Raw genomic sequence first — 17,359 nt, forward strand, 5'->3', positions numbered from 1 at the left:
GGAGCAGGAGAGACGGAGACGCATCACCGCGGGCCGTGTGGACGGAGCAGGAGAGACGGGAGACGCATCACCGCGGGCCGTGTGGACGGAGCAGGAGAGACGGGAGACGCATCACCGCGGGCCGTGTGGACGGAGCAGGAGAGACGGGAGACGCATCACCGCGGGCCGTGTGGACGGAGCAGGAGAGACGGGAGACGCATCACCGCGGGCCGTGTGGACGGAGCAGGAGAGACGGGAGACGCATCACCGCGGGCCGTGTGGACGGAGCAGGAGAGACGGGAGACGCATCACCGCGGGCCGTGTGGACGGAGCAGGAGAGACGGAGACGCATCACCGCGGGCCGTGTGGACGGAGCAGGAGAGACGGGAGACGCATCACCGCGGGCCGTGTGGACGGAGCAGGAGAGACGGGAGACGCATCACCGCGGGCCGTGTGGACGGAGCAGGAGAGACGGGAGACGCATCACCGCGGGCCGTGTGGACGGAGCAGGAGAGACGGGAGACGCATCACCGCGGGCCGTGTGGACGGAGCAGGAGAGACGGAGACGCATCACCGCGGGCCGTGTGGACGGAGCAGGAGAGACGGGAGACGCATCACCGCGGGCCGTGTGGACGGAGCAGGAGAGACGGGAGACGCATCACCGCGGGCCGTGTGGACGGAGCAGGAGAGACGGGAGACGCATCACCGCGGGCCGTGTGGACGGAGCAGGAGAGACGGAGACGCATCACCGCGGGCCGTGTGGACGGAGCAGGAGAGACGGGAGACGCATCACCGCGGGCCGTGTGGACGGAGCAGGAGAGACGGGAGACGCATCACCGCGGGCCGTGTGGACGGAGCAGGAGAGACGGGAGACGCATCACCGCGGGCCGTGTGGACGGAGCAGGAGAGACGGGAGACGCATCACCGCGGGCCGTGTGGACGGAGCAGGAGAGACGGGAGACGCATCACCGCGGGCCGTGTGGACGGAGCAGGAGAGACGGAGACGCATCACCGCGGGCCGTGTGGACGGAGCAGGAGAGACGGGAGACGCATCACCGCGGGCCGTGTGGACGGAGCAGGAGAGACGGGAGACGCATCACCGCGGGCCGTGTGGACGGAGCAGGAGAGACGGGAGACGCATCACCGCGGGCCGTGTGGACGGAGCAGGAGAGACGGGAGACGCATCACCGCGGGCCGTGTGGACGGAGCAGGAGAGACGGGAGACGCATCACCGCGGGCCGTGTGGACGGAGCAGGAGAGACGGGAGACGCATCACCGCGGGCCGTGTGGACGGAGCAGGAGAGACGGAGACGCATCACCGCGGGCCGTGTGGACGGAGCAGGAGAGACGGGAGACGCATCACCGCGGGCCGTGTGGACGGAGCAGGAGAGACGGGAGACGCATCACCGCGGGCCGTGTGGACGGAGCAGGAGAGACGGGAGACGCATCACCGCGGGCCGTGTGGACGGAGCAGGAGAGACGGGAGACGCATCACCGCGGGCCGTGTGGACGGAGCAGGAGAGACGGAGACGCATCACCGCGGGCCGTGTGGACGGAGCAGGAGAGACGGGAGACGCATCACCGCGGGCCGTGTGGACGGAGCAGGAGAGACGGGAGACGCATCACCGCGGGCCGTGTGGACGGAGCAGGAGAGACGGGAGACGCATCACCGCGGGCCGTGTGGACGGAGCAGGAGAGACGGGAGACGCATCACCGCGGGCCGTGTGGACGGAGCAGGAGAGACGGGAGACGCATCACCGCGGGCCGTGTGGACGGAGCAGGAGAGACGGGAGACGCATCACCGCGGGCCGTGTGGACGGAGCAGGAGAGACGGAGACGCATCACCGCGGGCCGTGTGGACGGAGCAGGAGAGACGGAGACGCATCACCGCGGGCCGTGTGGACGGAGCAGGAGAGACGGAGACGCATCACCGCGGGCCGTGTGGACGGAGCAGGAGAGACGGAGACGCATCACCGCGGGCCGTGTGGACGGAGCAGGAGAGACGGGAGACGCATCACCGCGGGCCGTGTGGACGGAGCAGGAGAGACGGGAGACGCATCACCGCGGGCCGTGTGGACGGAGCAGGAGAGACGGAGACGCATCACCGCGGGCCGTGTGGACGGAGCAGGAGAGACGGGAGACGCATCACCGCGGGCCGTGTGGACGGAGCAGGAGAGACGGGAGACGCATCACCGCGGGCCGTGTGGACGGAGCAGGAGAGACGGGAGACGCATCACTGCGGGCCGTGTGGACGGAGCAGGAGAGACGGGAGACGCATCACCGCGGGCCGTGTGGACGGAGCAGGAGAGACGGAGACGCATCACCGCGGGCCGTGTGGACGGAGCAGGAGAGACGGGAGACGCATCACCGCGGGCCGTGTGGACGGAGCAGGAGAGACGGAGACGCATCACCGCGGGCCGTGTGGACGGAGCAGGAGAGACGGGAGACGCATCACCGCGGGCCGTGTGGACGGAGCAGGAGAGACGGGAGACGCATCACCGCGGGCCGTGTGGACGGAGCAGGAGAGACGGGAGACGCATCACCGCGGGCCGTGTGGACGGAGCAGGAGAGACGGGAGACGCATCACCGCGGGCCGTGTGGACGGAGCAGGAGAGACGGGAGACGCATCACCGCGGGCCGTGTGGACGGAGCAGGAGAGACGGAGACGCATCACCGCGGGCCGTGTGGACGGAGCAGGAGAGACGGAGACGCATCACCGCGGGCCGTGTGGACGGAGCAGGAGAGACGGGAGACGCATCACCGCGGGCCGTGTGGACGGAGCAGGAGAGACGGAGACGCATCACCGCGGGCCGTGTGGACGGAGCAGGAGAGACGGAGACGCATCACCGCGGGCCGTGTGGACGGAGCAGGAGAGACGGGAGACGCATCACCGCGGGCCGTGTGGACGGAGCAGGAGAGACGGGAGACGCATCACCGCGGGCCGTGTGGACGGAGCAGGAGAGACGGAGACGCATCACCGCGGGCCGTGTGGACGGAGCAGGAGAGACGGAGACGCATCACCGCGGGCCGTGTGGACGGAGCAGGAGAGACGGAGACGCATCACCGCGGGCCGTGTGGACGGAGCAGGAGAGACGGCGGCGCAGAGGGAAGGACAGCCGCCTGGGCCTGGGCTCCTCCTGCCGGCAGATGTCCATTCCTCACACCTGGCTGCTCAGGGAACCCAGATTACGCCAGTGACAAGGACCCATGTTTCAGCCTGTAGAGCTGCTGCTTTAAAGCCATCTATTGTATAAAGTGCTGTATAAACTACCGTGACGTTATGCAAACATATCTATATCGCTATGCTCAGATGCTTTCTTCCCGCTGCCATTTCTGTTGTTGTGTTTATTTGTCATTAAGAGGAAAGCGCGCAGCACATCGTGTCGTATTCCTCTAATCGCCGCTCTCAGCGACGGGGTATTGGCTAACAGCGTCCCGCTGCTCATCAAGACTACATCAAGACTACATCTGAATATTGCCGTTCCCTTTAGCCTTTAGCAAACGACTGTATATGCTCTTGAAGTCCCAGAAGCCTTTGTGTTTTCAAGATGCTCCCATGACATCGCTAGCACGAAAAGGCTAGCAGCCAACCAAAATATTTCTTAATTAGTATGACACAATTAGTATATTACCTATTGTGTCAAAGGTAATTGAGAGATATGTAGTAGAACAACTCACTAGCCACCTCAGCAACAGCCCATTTACACTGCATCCTATGCAGTTTGGTTTTAGATCGAATCATTCAACGGAAACTGCAAACTGTTTTTTTCTGGAGAATGTGAAATCAAAGTTAGACAAAGGAGGAGTTGTTGGGGCTATATTCTTAGACCTAAAGAAAGCGTTTGACACTGTGGATCATGGTGTCCTATTAAAAAAACTGTCAATGTTTAATGTCTCCCCCAATGTAATGAAATGGATGCAGTCCTATCTGGAACACAGAGAGCAAAGGGTTAGGATAAATGATGAGGTATCATCGGCCATTAGTTGTAATATTGGTGTACCTCAGGGATCAATTTTGGGGCCCCTGTTGTTTAGCCTGTACATAAATGATCTTCCGACTGTATGCAATGAGTCTGAGATTCAAATGTATGCAGACGATACTGTCATTTATGTACATGCGCCGAACAAGCAGCAAGCAGCATACAAGCTCACGGCAGTGATGGACGATGTTATGCAATGGCTTAGTGATTCCTGTCTTTATTTAAACAAAGAAAACCGCATGTATGTTCTTCACAAAGAGGTCAACAGATAATTCTGTAGCCAATATTTATACTGCAGGGGAACAACTGTTAATGGTATCTGATTTCAAATATTTAGGTATAATAATTGATTCTAATCTAACATTTAAAAAACAAATTAAAAAAGTTATAAATATAGTAAAATTTAACATGTCAAATTTCCATCATATAAGAAATTGTCTGACTACAAAGGCAGCTACAATATATTTTAATGCCATGATCATGCCACATTTGTTGTACTGTTTGACTAGCTGGGCACAAGCCTCCAGCACAACCCTTAAACCTGTGCAGTCATTGTACCATCAAGCTTCTAAGGTGCTTGATAGGAAGCCAAATACCTATCACCACTGTTACTGCATAAAAAAACATAATTTAATGACTTGGGACAATCTCATTAAATTCACAGACTCTTGTCTTGTTTTTAAAATCTTACATTGCTTAGCTCCCCCACCACTAACTGCTTTTATAAAACAAAAGATTACTGTTACTAGACATACAAGGTCTGTAACAAGAGGTGACTGTGCAATACAAATGAGAAGAACTGCCTTTGCTTTTTCTGTGAGAGCAGCTCACACTTGGAACAGTTTGCCTACGTCTATCAGAGACTGTGTTTCATATGGGCTATTTAAGTTTAAATTAAAATCATGGTTAAAAGATAATCAAGTGTGTACCCATATTCTGTAGTTTTTTAAATCATTTGAATCATGTTTTGATTTGTTGTCCATGTTTAACGTATTTTATGAATTTTATGAAATGTGTTTTAATGTATGTATTAGTATTGTTGATTGTCTGAATGTATTTTATCGGTCATTACATCTGCCCAGTGACTACAGTTGAAAATTAGCCAAGATGGCTAAACTGGCACATTTACGTAAGCGTGTATTAATGTGCACTGTCCCTGTAACTTTAAACTGATTAAATAAAAATTCAAAAATTGTGCATTTCAAAAAAAGGCAAAGTCTTACTGTAGTCGGTGACCTGTAGCCTGTACTGTCCCTCTGCTCGCTCTCCCCAGCAGCGCACAGTGGAAAACGTCCAGTCTGTTAATCCAGTCGGATCTCTGTGAAACAGCAAAAGGGTTGGCATCATCGACTCAGCTACAGAAGGCATACGAGAGCAGTGAGCTAGAAGTGTTGGGACGCTCACACATCCAGCGCTCGCTTGGCTCCGATCAGCGAGGTCATCCCACTGGGACACACGAGCGTGAGCTCCACGTTCCCCCGCCGAGGATGGGCCACCGTCACGGTGACGGACACGTGCTCCAGCGTCTGCATGCCCGAACGCCTCAGGTCAGACGCCGTGACTAGGAGTGGGAGGAGGTAAAGGCAAGAGAAAAGGCCATCGTTTCTTTTAGCTTTATAGACATATATCAAACCATACGATTTTCATTTTCCCATTGATATGAAGCAATTACAAAGAAGACAGAAATCCTTGATGCATTCACAATGTCACACCTCATGACTTCCCAACAGCGTCCACACAGCAAGACATGCTTAATGTGTGTGTGCCAGTCACCCGGCTAATGTCCTCCACCCATCTGTGGCAGTGTGCTGCAGGCGGGACGTCCCGGCCCAGGAGGCCAGTCCCTCACTGCTTCCCTCCAGATGGGCACATGATTTTTAGCATGGGCCTTTTTTCATTTATATATAAAGTCTGTGGTCAACATAACTTGATGATACTCGGATGTCTTCTCTACACATCATTCTTATCAAGTAACTTCATAAAAAAACCCATAACAGCTTACATGTACAGGTAAATGTGGCATTTATTATTATGGGCTCATGTGAAGATTGCTTTAAGTTCACTTAAATTAAAGTTGTTATATTATGTAAAGCCTCATACATGTTAAAATTGATAGCTTTTAATTAAACTGTAATTCTCAATGCTTATAATGGCTAAAATTGAGAAATGTATTTCATAGAGACATCAGTAGCAGGATTGGCATCAGTGATACTGGCCTTCTTTCATAAAAACAGGCATTTAAACAAGCATTTAAAGTGTAGGCTACTGTCTTTATGTTGTTTCTTTTTTAACTGATTGACAGCACTACATTTTTGGAAACGCTGAATCTCCACAATAATGTAGAAGCAACATGAACACGGTAAATATTTGTTTAAGGTCATCGTTTATACTAAGCACTATGAATGAAGGCCAGTGTCTCTGATACTGAAGGGGTTTCCCCCCTCAATTTAAAACGTTAATTATATCAGCATTACAGTATAATTGAAAGCTATAAATTTAAACATTTAATAGGCTTTAAAATATAACCCCTTTAATTTAATGAACTTAAAACAATCTTCACATAAAGCCATTGTAATAAATGTCAGCTTTGGCTGTTTTTAACATCAGGGCTCAAGGTTTTCTACTGGCCCAGTTGGGCTGGTCCAGCTTTGTACCTGCCCTGCTGAAATGAACAATAAACTGTGTAACCTTGTAAACCGTGCTCTTCACTGCATACATTATACACTGAATATAGATGAATCCTCATTGAAGCTAAACAGTTATTCAGTCAAGAGCAGTGGTCTTCTCTTTGATCAACAGCAGGAATATTAGGCTGCTGTCCCTTCAGCCCCTTTCACACACAGATTCAGGAAAATACACTGATAATGTGTCCCAGGATCATCTGATTGTCATTCACACTGCCAGTGATTTTCTGGACACACATCCCGTAAAGACACGTGGGTCATTCCGTGTCAAATCAACCATAATTCATTGTGTAGAGGGTCTCAGAATGACAATTTTCACCTGAGATTCGAAGCCAATTAACAGGGGAGTAAAAATGACTTGGAAAGATGGCAGCATCATTCTTTTATTTTAATAGATGATTTGTAGGTCTTTTAGTCAAATCTATTGCCAAGCAATCTTTGTTGCATATTTATGCCAACAGTGACTGTGAAAGTTTTCATGCCTGTCCCTCAAGAAGTATTAAAGACATTTTAATATGCTTTTAGACGTTGGTTCTTAATAAACTTTTTCTTTTGGTATCTTCATTTTAAAGTCACTATATGTTCCAATTCCAAGATATGAGGATCTCAATCTAGAACATCTAGTCTATCATTTTAACGGAGTAAGACTAATAATAAAAGCTTGAATGTAAAAATAGCAAATTAGTGTCACAGGAGGAAAACAAAAGCATAAATAAGGTCTGCAGGCCACCTCCGCTTTCTGTGCGTTGCTCCATTAGTGCTGTCTAGTGACGCTCAGTTGCAAAAGTCACTTCTAAATAATGTGTAAGTGGACACATATTTCCCAAATGCTGCTGAATTGTGTCAGAAGATTCAGTTCAAAAGACAAACAGTTTTTCAGAGAGGGAACAACTCTCAAAGAGAGCAAGAAATGCCCCGGTTCTCACCCAACTGACTAAAGACAGAGAGGACTAAATGAAAACAGCGAGAAAGATGTGAGCGTAAATGAAAGGGGAAGCAACATTTCACTTTCACTTGTATACTTAAACACACAAACACTTCCAAGTAAGGGCAGAAAACTGCTGTCCATTTAACAGAGCCCTGCTCAGCACACACTGCTGCCATAATAGCCCTGTCTATGGCCAACTACTGATCGGAAAACAGCTAATAATCATATCTCGGTTAAGTTGAACATTTAAATACTGAAATAAAGAAAATGTACTCAGGGTGCATGTTTTTAAGAGCTCTACCCACAATTCATACTGCATTCTGTTGTTTATCCAAAGAAAATCCTCCATATAAATCTCTTACCATTCCAAGTGTGAGTGAGCGTTTTCGGATGGGCTGGGATGATCTCATTGGCCTTTAAAACTGGGCTCTGGTAGGACACCAAGAAGGGGACGGACTCCCAAACCTGCCAGACATACAGACAGACTCTCAGCTTGTTTATGTCAACTGTGTTTGTATGAAAGCACACACACACACACACACACACACGCACGACCTTGGCAGCGTTGACCAGCCTCCAGGCGTTGAGCAAGCCGAAGCCGTACATGTGGCTGTGATGGAAACCGGCTCCATTCCTTCTCCAGTCCGCCTGTGCGTCATGCTGAACACACATCATTAAAACATTAACATTAATAGTTTAAATAATAATAATACAACAGCAACATTTTTCTAATTGTTCAGCAGCCATTTCACCCTGTAGCCCCAGACTGGTTGCCCACTGAAGCTAAGCAGGGCTGAGTCTGGTCAGTACCTGGATGGGAGACCTCCTGAGAAAACCAGGTTGCTGCTGGAAGAGGTGTTAGTGAGGCCAGCAGGGGGCGCTCACCCTGTGGTCTGTGTGGGTCCTAACGCCCCAGTATAGTAATGGGGACACTCAGGCCCGCATTAACCTGCCGTTAGGCCCTGGGGCTGAGAGGTTTTGTAGGCCCACAATAAAAAAAAAAAGTCTAATGATCACGTTTGTCTATACAACAAAAGCAGAAATAAGTTTCTCTCTGGGAGATATAGCCTAACGAAAACAGTATTCCATAAAAAAATCCACAACAACAGCAATGTAAAACCTCCACAGCACAGGCTATACTGGAAAGCAGTAAATAGTCTAGTTTTAGTCTACGAAATACAATAAGATTTTAGTCGACTAAATTTACAGTAGATTTAGTCGACTAAAATCGAATGGGTTTGGTGAAATTCTAATGCATTAATTTAGAATTTCTCTAAAATTTCCAAACTCATTATATATTCCCGTAGAAAACATCTATTAACATTAATCATTTTTAAAGTTTGAACATGCAATACTGTACAGACACAGATTTAGCACGGTGACATAACATAATATCTTAAAATTAAATATAAACACTTCTTCTCCTAAAGTAGAACAGTCTTTTTTTTCTTCAATTAATGATTATGCAGTCTTTAACTTACATACATCATTCTTTATTCTTTCACGCAGACATATTTATTTGTATAATTTAAGTATAATTAATCCATATTAAAGCTATTAAAGAGCAGTGAATGCTTTTCTCTTTTTATTTTGTTGTTAGATTAATATTAAGTGTACAGACGGCATTAGGTTTATTACGCACTGTCACTTTAAGACCGAGTGCGCAGATCCAATTGCACTGATGCACATCCAATATTCTCACAACTGTACGTTCTGTAAAGACATAACCGACTGTGTTTACGTGAATACTCTCTATAACGGACATTTAGAAATAATGTTGTGTGTATTTGTCCATTCAGACGCGAAAGAGAGCTCAATTTAGTCCTCACGCGCTGTCTGTCTAACGTTATATGTGCAGGCCAGGGCTGCACGCTTCGGGTCGGGACCGTATCGTCTCGTTGTCTGTGAAAAAATTTTGTTGACGAAAATAATTACGCAAATTATTCTTCAACGAAATTAACACTGCCCGCCTGTTTGCTTGTCCTCTCCACTGACGATCAGTGCTCCGCTTAATGAGCTGGACTCACCTTCATTTGCAGGTTTAAAAAAATCCTGTTAGCTTTGGAATTTTTTTTAACAATTCCTTCTCACTGCAACTGTTTCTCTACATTCTGATAGGCTGTCATATCATGCTTCACACGTGGGTCACTTGTAAATTGGATCAATCAGCAGCCAAAAACATGAATATCAAGTGATTGACAGAAAATTAGACAAATTACAAAACAATGTGATTTTTTTGGGGGGCTTATGATAGGCCCCTTGTCTTCATAGGCCCTGGGGCTTCAGCCCCAGTAAGCCCGTGCATTAATGCGGGCCTGGGGACACTATACTGTCAAAGAGCACCGTCCTTCGGATGAGACGTTAAACCAAGGTCCTGACTCTCTGTGGTCATTAAAAATCCCAGGATGGCTTTCGAAAGAGTAGGGGTGTAACCCCGGCATCCTGGCCAAATTTGCCCAGTGGCCTCTGTCCATCATGGCCTCCTAATCATCCCCATATATATATACACTGATTGGCTTCATCACTCTGTCTCCTCTCCACCAGTAAGCTGGTGTGTGGTGGCGTTCTGGCGCAATATGGCTGCCGTCGCATCATCCAAGTGGATGCTGCACATTGGTGGTGGTTGATTAGATTCCCACTTCCATGTGAAGCGCTTTGAGTGCGAAGAAAAGCGCTATATAAATGTAATGAATTATTATTATTATTATTAATTGTATTACTGATTGGTAATTCATCTTAAATAATTGCGCGATAACTTTTTTCTAAATCCAAACTGGATAAACGTTTTCTGCCCTCACAAGCACAACCTCCTCGTCGGGGCCTGCCATTTGAAGGACACCGGTCTCCTATAAAAAACATAGTGCACAATCACACACTATTCATCTATAGTAGGCATGAAGGGCCCGGCTATGGGGCGATGCCTAAGGTGAAGGAGACGCTTGCCAGCTATCTCTCCCTCAGTCTGCGTCGCCCCTAGAGGCCCACCTGAGCGGGAGCAGCCCCAAACCACTAAAGCCAGGTCCTCGTACCGTAAAAAAGCCGAGCATCGCTACCCATACTCTCCATAGAATGTGTACCTCTTCCCGACAGAGAGACCGGTATCTACAGCCGGTATTTTATCGTTCCAAAGAAGAATAGGGGGTTGAGTCCCATTTTGGATCTGTGCCTTCTGAATCAGTCTGTCATGCAGCTTAAATTCAAAATGCTAACCTCAAGACAGATCGTACCACATATGAGATCCAAGGACTGGTTCATTACAATAGATCTCAAGGACGCATACTTCCATGTATCCATCCTTCCACAACACAGGAAGTTCATGAGGTTCGCTTTCGGGGGCAAAGCTTACCAGTATCAGGTTCTTCCATTAGGTCTAGCTTTATTCACGAAATGCGTGGATGCGGCGCTAGCCCCACTGTGTCTATGAGGCATTCGCATTCTGAACTACATCGACGATTGGTTGATTTCAGCTCAGTCGCATTAGTTAGCGGACATCGAGGTTTGCTCTCGCGCACATGGAGCGGTTGAGGTTGAACATCAACAAGAGTGTACTTTCAGTTCAGAGGACCACTTTTCTAGGCGTGGTAGCGTCCAACGTGATACCTTTCGGCCTATTGTACATGAGACCCTTGCAGGGGTGGCTCAGGACCAGGGGGTTTTCCCAGAGGGGCAATCCTTTTCGCATGATCAAGGTCACGCGGCGATGCTTTCCTGTCTTGGTTATGTGGAAGAAACCCTTGTTCCTATCCCAAGGTCCCATGCTGTGAGCTCTTTGTCGTCGCAAGATGCTAACGACGGATACTTCCCTCACAGGATGGGGAGAAATCCTAGAGGGTCGTCCGACTCAAGGACTGTGGGGGGGGAGTCCATCTTTCTTGGCAAATCAAATGTCTGGAAATGATGGCTGTTTTTCTTGCCTTAAAGAATTTCCTCGCAGACCTCAGAGGCCACCATGTGCTCGTCCGCACAGACAACGCATCGGTGGTCCCCTATATAAATCACCAGAGGGATTTGCACTCGCGTCCACTCTGCAAACAGGCGCACCAAATCCTCCTGTGGTCCCAGGGGAAGATACCGTCACTCAGAGCGGCTTACATCCCTGGGGCCCAGAACATAGGAGCAGACACCCAGTCGAGACAGGGGCCGAGGCCCGGGGAACGGAGGCTCCACCCCGAGGTGGTGGAGCAGATATGGAGGGTGTTCAGCCAGGCACAAGTGGATGTGTTTGCATCTCGAGAGACGTCTCACTATCCACTCTGGTTCTCCTTCACGCATCCAGCTCCGCTGGGGCTGGACGCCATGGTACAGACGTGGCTAAGGCTCTAAGGCTACGTTTGTATGCTATTCCCCCGATCGCTCTGCTCCCATGGGGTTCTGGAGAGAGTTCACCAGGACAAAGTTTGGCTCACCTTGATTGCACCGAGGTGGGCGATCAGGAGGGACCTGTTGACCCAGGCAAAGGGCCTCAATATTTCACCCCCGTCCAGAACAATGGAAGCTGAGGGCTTGGCCTCTGAGGGGGCCCAGCTCATAGGCACTGGTCTCTCAACCAAGGTTGTGGAGGCCATTCTACACTCCAGAGCTCCCTCCACCAGGAAACTGTATGCCTTGAAGTGAAGAGTTTTCACCTCTTGGTGCACTGGTCATCAGCTGGACCCAGTTAATTGCCCTGTTGGTACAGTGCTGGAGTTCCTGAAAGAGCGGTTCATTACATTAAAGGTATATCTGGTGGCCACAGGCCCGGCTGCAGGATGAAATGACTGAGGGGACATGTGAAATTGTTAAGGGGGCTTAACTTTATACCATCAATGAACAATCAATACACAACTCGCTTTGGAACAACAGATTTTTAAATGCAGCGCTCCATAAAACACCCCATATGCAACTGCACAGGTAACCACGTAATAAAATGATAAGCCAGCATAATTTATTATTCATATATGAACTCTTTCACGCTTAAAAATACGTTTAAAATATTCTAACTGACTCCCCGGAGTGAGTTTTTATTTTAGTACGTTCCCCCTTAATGTTCCCATGGCAACGCATCATATTTGTCACGTGACACACCGCAGCCACAATAATGAATGACAGATGTGTATCGTTTTTATTTCCTTTTTCCTTTTTTATTAAAAATATTCACAAACTTGTTTACCATGTCATCAACTATCTGATATTCCGATTGTCAAAAATGTGTAAGTGAGTGTGTTTGGTCGTTTAAAACCTTTATAAATAATCTTGATCTTGATCTATAACGTGAGATGGGCGCCACCATGTTTATTTGCGCCGCAGTTCAGAGAGTCCTGTCAGACGTCAGTCATCAGTTTCTCCCGAAATATATGTAAGAAAGTGGCCGATGAACTGTGAGAAAAATAGAGTAAACTTTATAGTCACTTCCCCTATGTTTGTCTGATATGAATAACACACGTTGGCTAATTATATTTGAATATATAATTAGCCTTTTTAATTTATTACTGCTTCCACAGACATCCGTGTGTATTTTACAAACTCCAAATGTATTGTTTTACTAGTGCTTATGTGTATTTCAATGTCTGAAACCTAAAATAAACATTATGAGGTTGAAAACACTGCATTGTTTTGATATATGACAGGGCTGAGCTCGTCCGTCTCTGGCTGAACATAACGTCACTGAACATTATACATCCCATATGGGACCGTACCGCTCAAAAGGTAAACATTTCATTTGTAACCATGAATACAAAAATGAAACTGAGGGGGCACAAATCAGATCTGAGGGGGCAATGCCCCTTTTGCCCCCTGTGGCGCCGGGCCTGGGTGGCCATAGCTGGTTACCACATTCCTTTGGGTGGCATATCTTTAGGGAGAGACCCCTTAATAACATGTTTCCTCCGTGGCACCGAGGCTGAGGCCTGCAGAACGCACTAGGGTCCCGGCATGGGCTTTGGCCGTGGTGCTTCAAGGCCTATCCCTGGCTCACTTTGAGCCGATTGATGAGGTTCCAGTCAAGTTTCTGACTCTCAAGACATTGTTCCTTCTGGCTATTACTTCTCTTAAAAGGATAGGAGATTTACAAGCTTTGTCGGTTTCCCCTTTGTGCTTGGACTTTGCGCCCGGCATGGTAAAGGCACTAATGTGGCCAGATCCATCATTCTGCAGGCCTTCTGTCCTCCTCCATTCCGGGATGCCGACCAGGAAAGATATAATCTCCCGTGTCCAGTTAAAAGACCTCCTAATAAAGGCTCCCCTGCACCTAAGCAGAGGATGAGCAAATGCATAGTCGAGGCTATCCATCTTGCTTATGAATCGACCGGACTGCCTACCCAGGGTATATACAGAACTTCTTAAAATGAATTTAATACCTTTCAACACCTTCACAATATTTTTTAATACCAGCACGACTTCAAGGTGCAACTGTAGTGGCGTAAAGGTAAAGGTAAAGTAATGAAATATCTTCGAAAACTTGCATTTCCCCATAATGTCCAGGGTTTTTTCTTGGTCAAAACTGGTCTTCGGTGGTGGCCGACAGACACTGGTATCTTTTCTTGCCTTTATCCGGTTTTTCTTTTTTCAAAGCTGTGATTTTACTAGTCTTGATTTCATAGCTTTGTAACAAACTCTTTCTTTGCTGGACCTGATAATTGTTTTGGTATATAATCATATCAATATCAAAAAGTAGAATAAAAACGAAGCATTAAAAAGTTTATTTTAACTAAGTCTAATTTTCTACCATATACTGTAAAATTGAATAGAATTAGCTGCCAAAAAAAAAAAAAAATTAAATAAAAAAACTGCTGCTAGATAACTTGCTTTGCACTTTTTTTCTGGTTTCACCTCACTCCAGTCTAAACTAAATTATTATTATTTATTTTGGCAATGTTTCTACACATTATAATATAAATAACCTGAAAATACTACATAGTTTACAACATACATGAATTGTTTGTTCATGCTACTTCACAGTGCATTAACTAATGTTAACAAATACAACTTTTGATTTCAATGATGTAGGCTAGTAAATGGTGAAATTAACATTAGGAAGATTAATTAATGCTGTAGACGAGCAGTTTATTAATAGTTCATGTTAACTAGATTTTAATAAATGGAACCATACTGTGTACCGATTCAGAAGTCCCGTGAGGACAGATCAGTTGCTTTAACCATTCATTAAAGTGACGCGTCATTAGCGGACGTGTACGCATTGTGTGGTTATCCCATCAGTTAGGACATCGCACAAAATTTGTGTCAACAAATAGGTTTTTTAGGATAGATTTTTCCTTTATTGAAAGTGTGGTTTAGCTATGTCATCTGAATGTGGGGAACGCTTTTCAGAGAAGATAAGGCAACGTTTTTTTAGCACAATTCACACACAGCGGGAAATACATTTACAATTACGTGAAACTTCGGCCTTCCGACCTTTTACCATCGTGTTAATTGATTTTGATTAAGATGAGCGAGGGAGAGAGCGCAAGAGTGAATAGAGTGCGCGCGCAGCCGGGGCTCTCTCTCTGTTCCTTCTTTCAGCAGTCAGTCGTCTGCATTAGGCTACTCACTGATCAAATATGGCTCTGGCGGCCGACTGATGACTGAAATAGAAGCGGACTCGCGAACAGGTTGGGCAGCAAGCCAGCCGGGTACCCAGCGCGCGAACGAACACCACGTCACATGATATCGCCAGGGGTTAAAGTGAAAAAAATTCCTGAGCCTGAACTTTTTTATCTTCAATGGCAAAGTATTAAAGTATTACAGCTGTATCTTAATGTCATCTTTTTTATGAATCAAGGCCAGTATCACTAATATTATAGCTACTGATGTCTCGCTGAAAATGATTTTCCCCCAAATTTTAAACATTTATTAGGCTTCCAATTTTTTATTTCTTTTTATTTAAATGAACTTGAAACAATCCTCACTTAAACCCATAATAAATGTCATATTTACCTGTGCCATACAGAAATCGAATAAGGTTATAAAACAGTCCGCACTGCATACATTTTAAATGAAATATAGATTAATCCTTATTACAGCTACAAGCGTTCTTTAGTAAAGGGCAGTGAGTAGTTTACTCTGTTCCCTCTGTTCTTTAGGTTAACTTTACTGACAGACAGAGTTAATGGCTCCTGTCACTTTAAGATCTGCCGCTGCGGACAGGATCTCACGCATCTCATTATCTCACTACTCTTTACTTCCATTTAAGATTGTATTTAACTCATCTAAGACTGTTCTTGTGAGGATACTCGACAAAACGGATATTCTGGCATAAGTGTGTGTGTTATTGTTCGTTCAAGCGCGAAAGAGAACTCGATACTGGCGCGAGTCTTTCTGTGCGTCGTGTGTGTGTGTGTGCGTGTGTGAGTGTGTGTGTGTGTGTGTGTGCGTGTGAGTGTGTGTGTGCGTGTGTGCGTGTGTGTGTGAGTGTGTGTGTGTGGCCTGGTAAACCCTACGTTATGGGGACAAAATGTCCCCACAAGGATGGCAATATCCGAAATCCTTGTTCGTGTGGGGACATTTTTTGGTCCCCATGAGGAAATCAGCTTATAAATCATACTAAGTGATGTTGTTTGAAAATGTAAAAATGCAGAATGTCTCCTGTGATGGGCAGGTTTAGGGATAGGGTTAGTGTAAGGGAATAGAATATACAGTCTGTACAGTATAAAAATCATTATGTCTATGGAAAGTCCCCATAAAACATGAAAACACAACATGTGTGTGTGTGTGTGTGTGTGTGTGTGTGAGAGTGAGTGTGTGTGTGTGCGTGTGTGTGCGTCATGTGTGCGTCATGTGTGCGTGTGTGTGTGTGCGTGTGTGTGCATGTATGTATGTGTGTGTGTGTGTGTGCGCATGTGTGTGTGTGTGTGTGTGTGCGTGTGTGTGCATCAGGAGGACATTCACTGACAGCGCGATCTCTTTTGTCTTGTCGGGCATGAGTGGTTTAAAGGCGTGAATAAGAGCGTGATCATAACCCTAGCTAAAGGATGACAGAAAGAACGGATGCTGTGTTAATTGCGTTAAATATCTAACACGTTAAAGCTGGACAAAAATGAATCGCATGCGTTGACGTTGACAGCACTCGTCATACATTGCTGACAGAAAATACTGCGGTTTGAAGTGGACTCGGCTTCATGGTAGGCCTACACAGAATGTTCTACATTTAATATTTAGCTAACAGTCTGAAGTTCCCCATTATCCTGACCTGAGCTAATTTCCTGAATCAACCGACTCACATCTCCTTTCTGTTCATCCATGATGACATTAGCCTGTTGTTGCTTCTGGCGTTTCATCACTGACTGTATCCCAATCTATTTTTTTTATAGTCTATGATCGCGACCGCTATCCCTGCTCATTAGCACTTTCAGTGAGCTGTTTTACACAGGCTCGGTCCTGCTCCTCCGTGGCAATGACGGCGTGCGGTTAAAAATCATAACAAACTAATTTGAAAGTGGGGGGGGGGGGGGGGGACATGTTGTTTCCTATGCGGACAACATGTCCCCCCGTCCGCATAGGAAATTACGCCCGTGGGTAAGACATCATCCCCAGGCTTCATGAACTTGCGCTCCATGCTTTCACCGACGACGCTAATGTGACGTATGGATCTCAATCACACGGTGTCGCCAGGACCCGCCCTGCTCTGCTTCTGATAGGCTTGTGACGTTAGTTAGAGCTGCGCTCCTCTCATATGATTGGTAGGTGAAATCAATTGACTCGAAAATTTTAAACCGCTTGCAAGTTCACAATTTTTTTCCCCCTCACGGCCGCACGCCGGAGATCCGGCACGGTCCCGGAGTACTTTAAGCCCTGTATCGCTCAGGTCCTACTCA

The 17,359-nt window shown here is 47.2% G+C and overlaps 1 protein-coding gene across 1 annotated transcript in view; it reads right to left on the bottom strand.

The window, feature by feature from the left end:
• The window catches only part of pcsk7 (proprotein convertase subtilisin/kexin type 7), a gene marked incomplete at its 5' end in the record, with an annotated part of 41,594 nt that overhangs the window by 2,753 nt on the left and 21,482 nt on the right, over window positions 1-17,359 (bottom strand). Inside the window, 4 exons of the mRNA XM_056238788.1 lie at window positions 5,183-5,277; window positions 5,364-5,520; window positions 7,934-8,036; window positions 8,127-8,231. Coding sequence (XP_056094763.1) covers window positions 5,183-5,277; window positions 5,364-5,520; window positions 7,934-8,036; window positions 8,127-8,231 — 460 coding nt within the window. The remainder of the gene's footprint in view (window positions 1-5,182; window positions 5,278-5,363; window positions 5,521-7,933; window positions 8,037-8,126; window positions 8,232-17,359) is intronic.

This window comes from Rhinichthys klamathensis, unplaced genomic scaffold (assembly GCF_029890125.1).
Source record: "Rhinichthys klamathensis goyatoka isolate OS25496 unplaced genomic scaffold, OSU_Roscu_1.1 h1tg000540l_1, whole genome shotgun sequence".
In the NCBI taxonomy this organism is placed as follows: Eukaryota; Metazoa; Chordata; class Actinopteri; order Cypriniformes; family Leuciscidae; genus Rhinichthys; species Rhinichthys klamathensis.